Raw genomic sequence first — 12,367 nt, forward strand, 5'->3', positions numbered from 1 at the left:
ACAAAAGGAAAGAGTAGATTGTTAATTAAAAACGTTAGCAGTGCGATCAGTCATCTTTTCTTTATGAAACTGTGATGGCGAATGGGGAACTTTGTAGCCCGTCTCTCTAGCAGGATCTCGTTCCAGTCCTGAAGGAGCTGTGATTGTTGTTATTGTGCAGTTTTTCCTTTCATCACTCCGCAGCCCTCTGCCTGACAGCTACATTGAGTATCTCGGTTGCTTCCTGCAGATTTATTTCCTGGTCTCACACAGTTCTGCCCGATAACCCCACGTGCCCTCGGTGGGAGTGAACGCAGCGCTGCCAACAATGGCTGCCTGTAAATTCCATGCAGATATGGAGCACGTGTGACAGCGATTCCTCCTCACCAATTAAAATAACATCTGTGGGTGAATAGGACAGTTTTCTTTGTCTGAAGCATCTCCTTTTTTCCCCTCCCAGGAAAGGAGCTAAGAGGTGGCTGTGACTATAAATTAAATGTTAATCTTAAGAGTGTATGTTGCAAAAGTGTGTGACCTGTTTTTTTTGTTTTTTTTTTTTAAAAAAAGAGAGAGAGAGGAAATCTTAAGAAAGAACTTATGTAGTGTAATTGCTGTGCATAATAACGTGTTGTTTCCAGAAAGTCCATCACTGGGGTTTCTTTATAACGCACACAAGTCATTTGCCAAAGTGGTGCTGCCAGCAATGCTGAATCAAAAAGGGCATTTACCTGTGACATCTGATCCGGGCTGGATGTCAGTGTGTTATGTAATTGGGAAGTGGCTGGAACTGCCTGGGTGCTCCCGCTGATGGATCGCGACTGACGGCTGTCAGTCTGTGTGCAGGAAATTAAAAAACACTTCATCAAGAAGCACTAAAGAGGTTCAGTGTCCTGACTATTCCAGTATGTATAACTATCTCAAAAAAAAAAAAGCCAACGCATTTTTGGTGCATTGTGCTCATTGCAATTTCTGATTTCAGGAACAGAAGAGAAACCAGGGCTACCTATGAGAAAATTAAATTGCTGTACAGTGAGTGATAGGTTCTCAGCTGGTTGAGGTGCTACTTAAATCTCTTATGTGCCTAACTATACCCATAGAACCTTCCCAATTACATTATCCAACTTTTAAATTTTATTTTATTTGACTGTTTCCATTTGATCCTTAGTAAATCACAGTGAATAGTTCATCACACTTAGGACACACTGGTAGTGTGGTCCCTTCTCAAGGGCAGGAATGTTTCACGTTGCTCATAACGTGTTGTGCACTTGGAAAATGCAAGCTGTTGAATGACACAAGGCTGAGACTTAATGGGGCTGAAAGGATGGGACATGAAGTACAGTCCTAATAATGAACTCCTGCTTTTAATTACTTCATCTTGAAGTAGCTTCATCAGTAGTACTTCATCATGAAGAAGATTCTTTCGATTGAATGATTGCTGTTTGGAAATGTTGATATATATTCTGAATATTCAATTGGCACATCCAGTTTCAGGATGCCTTTGATGGTGTTTTTTCCAGTTTTTGACCATTTCCCATGCGATTTCTCAATGCGTTTGTACTTGAGTGATCACCTTCACAAAAGGTACCATTTCATAAGGAGAAAATCATTTTAGAACATACATTTCAACAGAGGAAGGTAGAGTTACAGGGTTAGTGCTGAGTTAAAAGTGGCAGTCTCCTCACCTTTAGGCTGGCAGCCATATTTTTTAACAGGTGCTCATGATCACATCCACAGTTTGATTCTACAAAATGGTAAGCACACGTTTAATGGTGTGTGGGAGTTGCTCGTTGGCCTCAGTAGGATCAGGCAGGATCGTGGCTAAACACACGTGTAAACATTTGCAAAATCAGGGCTTAGGTATGCCTCTGTTTAATGAAGTGTAATTTGACTTGGAAAATGCTTTCTCATGCTCTGTTGATGCCACGTTACAAGCTAGTTACCAACCAGTTAGAAACACCAGGCATTTGTCAACACACTGGAAAGTCGAGAAGCTCCCAGGTTCCTCACAGAGGAGGAGAAGCCATCACACCCAGCCATGGACGTGTGCAGCGTCTGATTGCTATTTATAGTGGCTGTGAAGCATTTGCATGCCCATCTAGATACCTAGTGCTCTTCAAAAGCAGCTGAGCAAGAATGTGCATTGTCCAGACTGGCAACAAGAGGGATGGGAAAGAGGCGTCTGGCATTGTGGAGTTTGTGTTAACCCCAAGTGTCCCAGAAGAACCGAGCTACCTGTAGGTGTGATTTGCAGCTCCGCCAATGGGTGCAGTCCTTTCCAGTTACATCTTCACCACTTCAAGCAGGTGCTTTTTCTAGCAGGTCTGAAACACTGTTCCCTCCTACACTTTGCAGACCCTTGGAAATATGCCTGGGATTTGGTTTTATAAGCACATAAATAACAAGTTTTAACGAGTATGAAAGAGTTCGGGTCAAGTTACATCTATGGGCTCTTGATGCTGTGGACTGCTAACCCAAGCCTAGGTCCTTTCATTCCTGAAATGCCGACTCCCACTGTCCTCAGTGAGGGGCAGCAGGTTATTTATGGCACTCCATCAGCTCTGACCCACTTAGTGAGTCAAGCAGCAAACCCCGGTGCTGCATCCATTCTGCAGGCCAGCATGGATGTCTTGTTCCGCTTCCCAAAGCAGCCTGCTATGGGTGAGTGTCCATCCATCCTTCCTGTGCCCTTAGGCTGCCCACCTACAGACCCAGCCTTTTCCTGTTCTTCTACTCTGTCTGGAGCTTCCTATCAGCAAATACTATGTCTTTGTTTTGTGCTGCTGCTCCTTCTATATCTAGGCATAGTTCCTCTCTTACAAATGGCATGGCCGTCTCTCATAGTCAACCTTCCCATAAAACGATTCCTCACCAAAGATCAGCAGAGAACATTGGCTGCCATGAAAGGGAGTGCTCTGAAAACCAAGACAATATGAAATTGCAGTTAATTTCCCTCCTCTTTCTTTTCTCCAGCCTTCCAAAACTAGGTAAATAAAGGAGATTGTGTGTAACGAGAGCAGAGCTGAAGTCAGTGGCATGCATTACTGTTTCCTTGCAAAAGGACAGGTTCCCTTCTGTGTCTTAAATGTAGGACCTTTTTTGTTAAAAACACTGCTGGTAGGGTAGGTGGAGCTGGGCTTTGCTAACAGGAGGCCTTCTGCAGCCTGTAGATGCAACAGTGTGTTCCAGGGTTAATCCAGGGTAGTAATAATTAATTGTAAATTGAGAAACGGCTTTAACTCTTCAAAACTAGAAAAACCTGATGCACCAAGCCCACTCAGAACGGAAAGAACACAATGTGGCCTCACAAACTAGAAGGCTTTCATTCTTCAGCTTCTACAGAGTAAAGTAAAGCATGAATGAAATACACTCTTTTTTTATAAATTTATACCAAATTTACAACAGAAGTTTTAAAATGCATTTGTTTGCTGGATGATTGTGATTCATGTCCTGTATCACTTAATCTGTGACCGTGTTCTTTTGGGCTATCTGCACATACATTGTTTTTCATCAACACAAATCGCAGCAATTACACGGCCAATAGAAGGGAGAAGGTTGATCACCAGTGATAAAACCCAAGATGGATTAGTGTCATGTTTCTTCTATCTTTGCTCCTTATCTTAAAAAGCCATCCTTTGTTGCTTTTTTTCTGTTCCATCTTTCACACTTTTTTCCATTTGCTTGTTTTCTGCTGCTGGAGTGGGAACCAGTGAAGGTGCCATGGAAGATTTTCCTAACTCAAATACAAGGAGTTCTACACTGCAGTTTCATGAACGTCTTTATAGTAACAAAAGTGGCATGAGTTTGAGTAATAAGATTTATTGTAGTATAGGAGCATGCTAGGAGTATTCAGAACAGTGCTGTTTGGATGTCTTTGTGAGTTGTATCCTCTTGATCTGCATTACCATGAAGATACCCCAGGAGATATCTAGAATCCATCAGGAAAAGTTGATGAGTTCAGATGGGGCCGTGCAATGAAAAATAGTAAATACCAGCCCACTGCAATAAACCAAAAGAGTAAGTGGTAATAGAGGCGAGTCCATACTGTTCCTGTAACACTGTAGCATGTTTGTTTACTTGAAATGTTATGACAGGTAAGAAAGCGCTGTATTCTAATCTCTGTTTTGCCTCTTTTCAAAGGCGTACGATGGGTTTGCCAGCTTAGGAATATCACGACTGCTGGAGCCTTCCGACATGGTTCTGTTGGCAATCCCCGACAAGCTGACTGTTATGACCTATCTCTATCAAATACGGGCGCATTTCTGTGGCCAGGAATTGAATGTGGTTCAGATAGAGGAGAACAGCAGTAAAAGCACATATAAAGTGGGTAACTACGAAACCGACACCAACAGCTCCGTGGACCAGGAGAAGTTCTACGCAGAACTGAGCGACCTGAAGCGGCAGCCTGAGCTGCAGGCGCCGGACGGCGGCCTGGCGGACTTTGCCTCTCAGGATGACTCCGTGTTTGTGAACGACAGCGGGGTCGGGGAATCCGAAAGCGAGCATCAGACTCCTGATGACCACTTAAGCCCAAGCACAGCTTCCCCTTCCTCCCGCAGGGCTCGAAGTGACACGGACCCGCAAAAGTCCCAGCAGAGCTCTGGAAGGACTTCTGCCTCTGAAGAAGTTGGGAAGTGCAGCAGTACGGATGCAGCACAAGCACAGCCCGTGGGAAGGAAGAAATTGCTGAAAGCTGACACTTTAGACTTAAGTGACTTGGCACATGTCAGTGATCAAAAAGAGGATGCATCTCCCACAATTGCTTGTGAAGATAACGACAAAAAAAGACACCAGAGTTCAGACAACTCCGTTGGCTTCTCAGAGCAGAAAAAGCTGGGGCATATGGGATCCCCAGAGAGCATGAGAGAAGATCCTGGATCACATGGCATGAAGCAGAGTTTATCTCCTACTTCTAACCTTGGATACTTTTATAATAAGGATGTGGATTTTGCAAAGAAAACGTGTGTTTCTCCGAGGCAAGCTGAATCTGATTCTGACAGCGATGCCAGAATGACTTCAAATCATGCAGATCCATCTGCAAAGGCAGCCCAGGTAAGAGACTGCAACTTTCTGTGTGCCTGTGAGTCAGCACGGGGATTCTGTTTGAGTCGTTCCTCGGTGGGAAGGTGGGTGGTACACACTGCCATAGTTGGGCAGTGGGTATTTTGACAAGTAGGTGATGCTGAAAAAGCCATTCAGTGAAAAATGTATTTACAGGACTTGTCCTGTCCACTCAGTGGCAATGCCTTTCTTTGAAATATTGCATGCTATAGCATAAACACACACAAAAAAAAAGACTTATCCGTTCATTGAGCCATATTCAAAAAATGTCAGTTTTTAATGACTTGAAATATCCAAACATATTTCCAAATCTTATCTGAGAAACCACACGGCCTTGTGAACATAGCCTGTGATGGTGAGGTAGAAACTCCAGAATATTAAATTATGCTGTTCACTGAATGGCCTCAGGCGTGTTTCTTAACCACAATATCATTTTCCTTTCTATAAAGATAAAAAGTGTATGCCCACCTACCTTGCAGATTTATTGTGAGGATGAAAGTTGAATATTGTACAAACACTAAGCACTATCAGTAAATAGTATCAATCACAAAAATATGTGAAAAATGTTATCAGCCCTGTTTACAAAAATCCCAATTTTACCCCATGAAGAACTTTCTTTAGTTTTAGCTTGGTTTGGCTTTGTACCATTAGTTGTGATAAGAGAAGAATACAGCCAGTCTCTTGGCATTGTAGATTGCTTCAAACGTTTTTACTTTTTTTCCCAAGCAAGCACCATGAGGATTCGTTTTATTGCAAGAGAAGCAGCCCACAGATGGGTAATAATGGCCAAATACTACTTGCAGAGCCAGCTAATTTCTTTCCTTTAATCAGTGGAGCCCGGTGACATCTGCTTTCTTCAACCTTGAGTACCAGATGAGAAAGGAATGATGTGATCCCACATGGAACACAGTGTCGTGCAGTGGGGAGGGGTGGGATCTGTTACGAGATTTTCACGTGCAAGGTTGTAGGACAAGATGGCTTTAGAGACTTTTCCCTGTTACTTGTCCTCTGTGTATCTGCACACCGTAATGAAATCTCACATGCCTCAGTCTTAAACCTGAATGCTCGCTCGTTGTTGCTTAGTCTCAACTGTTTCAATTTCTGTATGGTGGAGGAGGAGCACAACCTGCAGTGTCTCTTCCAACTCCAGCCCATGTAAAGAGATATATTTCCCAGAATCTTCACTATTTAGCTTGACTAAGAGGTCAGCACTTGGGAGTTTGGATGCGTGGGAGCTCACTTTGCCCATGCAGAAGTCCTCCTTCCATTGCTTCTGCTCTGCAGGGTCATCAGTCACATGCATGAAGAAGGGGCTTTCTTTAAATATGAGGTAGGAACAGATATTTTTGCAGGCTGTTTTCTCTTGTACCCAGCCTCTCTGTGTTCAGTTTAAGTTAGAAATGAACGACACCTGTATAAGTAGCCAACGAAGCATTATATTTGCATACATATTAAAGTAAATAAGTAAACACTAGCACATTTAACATGGTTACCTTCCATGAAACCAATTATTTTTTTTCCACAGTTGCAGCTTAAAGGCGTTAAATGTTGATAGAAATTAAGTTTTAAGGGGAAGGGAGAGAAATCTATTTACATTATAAAGACCTGTGAGTTTTGTTTTAATTTTACGTTTTGATTATCGTTACTTTTCATTTCTGTAGAGTGCTGTGTCACCTCATGAAGCTATAATCCATGCGACTCCTGATCTTTGTTATATAGGAAGGCTCCTGGCTACTAACTACTGTGTAAATGTTAAGTACCCTGAGGCTACCCTGCTGTTAATTATATTTCTTTATTTTTAAGCAACGAATGTTGTCAAGACAGGAAGAACTTAAAGAACGAGCAAGAGTTCTGCTTGAGCAAGCAAGAAGAGATGCAGCTTTAAAGGCAGGGAATAAGCAGCTAACCAATACGATCATCCCAGCCCGCAGTAAGCAGCTGAATGATGTAAGAAACATTGCCCAGTGTGGCAGTTTACATAGTTAAAATTTCCTGTGCGCGTTGATGTTTTTGTGGGAAACATGTTTGCAGAACCTTTCTTCTCCGCACCGTGTCCCGGTGCTCTGGTTAGCTGTGTGCCCTCCGTGCACCTTAAAAGCCTGTTTATCCTGCTGCTGCAGCAGGCAGACTGATGCCTTACACTGCACTGGAGGCAGAGGTCTGGGAGCACCTTCCTTGATTGGCACTGCAGCTTCGAATAGGGCGAAAAACAAAAGTTACTTGTTAAATGATAGTGGAGTAATTTATGCTATTTCTGATTGCCTCTCTTTTTTCACTTAATGTAAATGCGTTTCCCGAGCCTGTGATGTCAACTGCTTGCTGCTTCATAAGTGTTACCGCAGTGAATGAGCTGCTTGTGACAGTCTTGTAAAAGAGTTGATGGGACAATTCCTTTTTATCACGAAAGTTGATTATGCTGGTGAGGTGGGAAAGTGGAGCTGGGGAATGAGCTCCAGCGTGGAAGCAGCTATGGTTGCATCTCCATTGGCCTCAGTGGTGACCTGGAAGGATGCGTACTCTCTGGAGATGAAAGCCAATTAATTTTTATGCAAACCTTAGCAATGTGGGTTTTGTGATTCTAACTATTGTGTATTAGAGACTGTACTGGCAACTAAGAATGCAAATGTAACTGAAAAATAATGATACAGAGAAAGGCTGGAGTTTTTACTGCTTTGCATCTTTGAGAGGCTAGTCCTGAGGGACAGATTCAGCTTTTTATATAAATGGGATCTCGCAATCAGAAAATGAAGACAGTGATTTACATGTCTTATTTCACTCTCAGCTATCTTGGGTCCATGCTGGACATTTTTTTTCACATCAGTAATTCCCCTGCAATCTGCAAATATTTCTCTTCTCTTTTTTTTTTCCTTCAAAATATATTCATGTACGCATACGGATCTTACTTGTCTAATGATAGTATAATGATACGTAAAAATTGTCACAATTGTTTTGTGTTTGACTGTTTTCCTAAACAAGTCTAGCTTAGTATAAATCTCATACTGGATTTATTTCCTTTTTTTTTTTTATGTGAACAGTTTTTCATATACCAAACATAGAGGAGGGACGCTATCAGCAACGACTCAAGCAGAATTAACTGTAGTAAAAGCTGCCCAACATTTTCCTCTTGCTTTCCAAGTTTTTATAACTCGGTTAGTATTTAATTGTTTGAGCTGAAATTTTCCATGACAGCTCTCTGCCTCAGGGTAAATTTTTGGGTTGTTTTTTTTTTTAACTTCAAAAAAAAAAAAAAAAAAAAAAAAAGCTACCTATTGAGGCGCTGCTCTGAATTAGGTTAGGTGGAGCATTGCTTTATCCATGTTAAAAATGGCTTATGGGAAAAAGGTTCCATTCCTTTGAAAAGTCTGTTCAGAACAATTGAAGTTGGGTTAATAGCACGCGATCATTAGAGAGCCTTGAAAATCCAGGGAAGTTTGTGTCAGTTGAAATTATCTGTATGGACACAGCACAGCCTGAATGCCTTTTACTGTTGCTCTCCTTGTGACCAGGGTCCATTCTGATGCAGATCGTAGTATTGGAAAGCAAAACTTTCTCTCTTAAGCTCAGAGTCCTCCTGCTGATGAAATCCAAATGGGAAGAAATGGAGCTACTGCACTGGCATGCAGAGGAGAGATGCCCCAGTAGATGGGCAAGGAGGTAGACAGCAATGCGAACACAGACAGAAGTGAAGACTGTGTCTAGGCTGTGAAAGCCAGCTGAATGATGAGAGACAGGGAGAAACCTTTCAGGACTAATCAGCCTTGTGCAATTCAGGCATCTGGATTAGCCGTAGGACCTTACTTCATTTGTTAGAGAAGCTGCAAAAGAAATTAGATGGAAGCCTATAGAGGAGAGAAAGACTGTCCCTTCAGGCTGCCCTGTAGAGTTAGAATCTCTTGCTGACTTTGGGCTGGGGATGTACCTCAAACTCAACATGTTCAAGTTGGCAGAGTCCTCAATTTCGTGTTTCCAAACCAAGATTATCAGGGACTGACTTCGGAAAGTTTTGAATGCAGCTAGCTGTAGCCAAGCCAAGGAGAACCAGTATGAGGTGTGCAGATAAAGACCATATGGAGTAAGAACCAGTGTGCAAGGATTTACAGCTAATGTAAATTCCATGTACTCTGATTTTTGGCTTCTTGACTTAGAAAGCTCAGTGTTCTCTTAATGCATCCCACTGGGAAAGATGCATTTGAAAGGGATTGTAATAAACGGATATTGGTATAATATTACTATCTGATATATTGTATAAATGTGACATGTTATATGTGTCCATAGATGTATATGTTCTAGATGAGGGTGTATGTATGCATTAACATGTATAGATCATAAGATACTTTTTTTTCTTGAACTTATTTGATGCTGTTTACTACTAGGCCATTACTTACATGCTTCATGGAAAATAGCAGAGACTACTCAGTATTTTGGGGTCATTGAGGTTAATGATAAGAACCTTCACTCAAGTGTCTCTTTCTCAGTGCACTTCAGCAGAGTTGTGAGGGTCAGTGGGCAACCTGTGTGCAGTAACATGCAGTGTGTTACCACATGGCAGTTCTGGTGATGAGAACAGATGTCTTGTTGCAGGAGTTGGTTTAGACTAATTTGGGGGATAATTTTGAGCGGGTTTCAAGAGAAAATGGATTGAAACAGGAAAACCTAATTTTAAATAAAAAAGCTTTAGATTCCAGGGGCAGTACTTTCAAACGTTGCTCTTCAAGTCTGCAGTTGCATCTTTTCTTGGTACCTTCATTTAAAGAGCTTTTGGCAGCCTGGCCTTTGGAAATCAGGTGCCCCGGCTAAGCTGCAGTCAGTAGTTACTTTTGAACATCTTGTCTCTTGGGCTTTGCTGCACTGCTTTACATTTGCAATACGAGAACTATGAATTGCTGTTTTCTAAGTAAACAAATGAGAACAATATACAGTGCGTGGGGTTGTGTTCCTGCTTGAGGTGAACCTGAGGGACAAAATTTCCAAGTCATAAATATAGCCTTCCTGGTATGCGCCCACCTGACGTGTGGTAGAAGTCTTGGTCTTCTCATGTTTGTGCTCCAGTTGTGCTATGTTAGGCCCATATCAGTGTTCTAATGGGCTTTACTTTTTTTTCCTTTTAGCTCAGACATCAGTGACATTTTTGGAGCAGAAGTTTAAGGTGTTGAATTTGCTCATATACCTGTCAACTCACTCCCATTTTCCTCAGAATCACGTACTGTCCCACTCTGCTTTGTGCTGTTGTGGCCTCACCTCAAGCTCTGTATGCAGTTTTGAGCATCATGAAACAGAAGAGAAAGACTGTCCCTTCAGGCTGCCCTGTAGAGTCAAAATCTCTTGCTGAGTTTGCAGTGTTGGGGATGTACCTCAAACTCAGCACGTTCAAGTTGGCAGAGTTCTTAATTCCTGATTTCCAAATCAAGATTATCAGGGACTGATTTCGGGATGTTGTGAATGCCTATGGCTCTCAACCATAGGGTTTGGGCTTGGGTGGTGCTGGTGCTGTGTGGAGCGTGGGGCTGGGGTCGGTGATCCTTGTGGGTCCCTTCCAGATGCTGATATTATGTGACTATATAATTCTGTGATTTCTCATTGTATCCCAAGCTGTATTCTCTTCCCCTTCTTTCCGTGCTCCCTCTCTCACTATTTCAGCTGTCTCTCCTGTCCATTTCAGTTGCCTTTCCTCTGCTTTTTACCTTTTCTTTCTTAATTCCTGCTTTCCTTAATCTTCCTTACCTTAGACATATTCCCTCAGTGCCTTCTGCCCCATAATCTCCCATCCTATCTTTAGTCCACTCGACTTAGTCCCTTTGTTCTCAGCTGTCTTCCTCTATTTGTAGATATCAGCCCCTTTTCTCCCATTTTTTTCACTCCTTGTAGCGTGGAAGAAGTTTTTCCACTGTTAGATCTGCTCCCTTAGTGCTTCTCAGGAACTCTTGAATCAGCAAAATGTATGTGATGCAGCCTGTGTAGAGGCTGCCTGCCTGTAAACTGGTAGACAGATATTTGAAGTTGAAGAAAAGACTACATTGGTCAGAAATTGCTTGAAATCATGTTCACGTGTTGGGAGGATCATAGGTATGTCCTTAAAATTGATGCAGCCTTTCGGAGACTGAAAGAGTGAACTGAAGAGCTGTATGAACAGACTAACAGACTTACTGATCCCCTCACGGATGCCATTTCTATGGTAGAACTACAAACAGCCCAGCCTCTCTTCTAGCTTTCTTGATGTAGATGTGCATGCGGTGACTCTTTTAGAGATGTTTTTGTCGTTTCCAATCTTGTATAACAGCTGTAGTCACTTAGCTTTTGACCAGGAGAGCATTTTTATTAGCTTACTCACTTGTATTTAACTCCTCTCTTCTCATGATGACTTACAGAGTGCTGGGGTATACATAACTAATCCCACCAGATGCTCTAAAGCACAAACTTGTGGTGATGGTTGCTAACAGCAAGGGCTTGCTTGGGATGAGATGCTGGAAAGGTGAGGAGGCTAGAGCTGGTCAGTGGTACCTTCCCGGTGAATTGGCAGCCAGAGGGGACCAAGACAAATGGGATGTACTAGGAGATGTAGAGCTTAGAGGTCTTTGCAGCGGGGAGTCCTCACTTCCAGAATGTGGAGTGGAATGCATGGAGGCTGAATCTCAGCACAGCTGCACTGTCAGCAAATATCTGTGAAGGCCAGTGGCAAAATGTTTGTCTTCTGCTCCCTTAATGACTGGTCCACGTAAAGAATGGAAATGTACTGCAGCTGTCGTTTACTCTGTAAACTCAAATGGTTATGATTGTGGAGTCAGTATGATTACAGAGAATGGAATTAGGAGTTAAGAAATTCACAGGCAACTTTAATTAACCTTCTTTGTGTATATGCATTATGATGCAGTCTTTAATTATGTGATCGCATACTGTTTTCCCCAAAGCATTTGTGTCTCATTTAGCTCAGAGGATTGAGGTGATGGAGCAGGCAGTTTGTCCAGAGGACCTCTGTCCCTTTGGTAGGAAGATGTACAGCAAGCAAAGCGGGGATTGCAAGGAGCAAGAGGATGAGGTCACGGCTTGAGTTAAATGTAAGATTGCCTTTGCCTCAGAGTTCCTCAGTGCTGCTGAGTGTTCTGAACCACACTTCCTCCAAGCAGTCATTAATTGTGCATCCTTCCTTTTTGGATGGCCATTTGAGGTGAAGGTTTAATTTGCAGATGTATTGAGCTTCCATGTCTGTCAGGGAAATCAATTGGAGCTGTGCTTTAGACTTACAAAGGGCTGCATAAAGCTTAGTATGCTGAGAAAAGCAGGTAATAGACTTCCCAGAGTATGCACTCAATGTTAGATCCTGTTAGCTGTGTCT

General features: G+C 42.4%; 1 protein-coding gene across 12 annotated transcripts in view; it reads left to right on the forward strand.

Moving 5' to 3' along the window:
• The window catches only part of EHBP1 (EH domain binding protein 1), a 196,866-nt gene that overhangs the window by 127,335 nt on the left and 57,164 nt on the right, over positions 1 to 12,367 (forward strand). For all 12 annotated transcript variants that reach the window (XM_048938418.1, XM_048938426.1, XM_048938416.1 and 9 more), the window contains 2 exons: positions 4,117 to 5,028; positions 6,841 to 6,984. In XM_048938418.1, coding sequence (XP_048794375.1) covers positions 4,117 to 5,028; positions 6,841 to 6,984 — 1,056 coding nt within the window. The remainder of the gene's footprint in view (positions 1 to 4,116; positions 5,029 to 6,840; positions 6,985 to 12,367) is intronic.

The sequence above is a fragment of the Lagopus muta genome, chromosome 2 (assembly GCF_023343835.1).
Source record: "Lagopus muta isolate bLagMut1 chromosome 2, bLagMut1 primary, whole genome shotgun sequence".
NCBI classification, from domain to species: Eukaryota; Metazoa; Chordata; class Aves; order Galliformes; family Phasianidae; genus Lagopus; species Lagopus muta.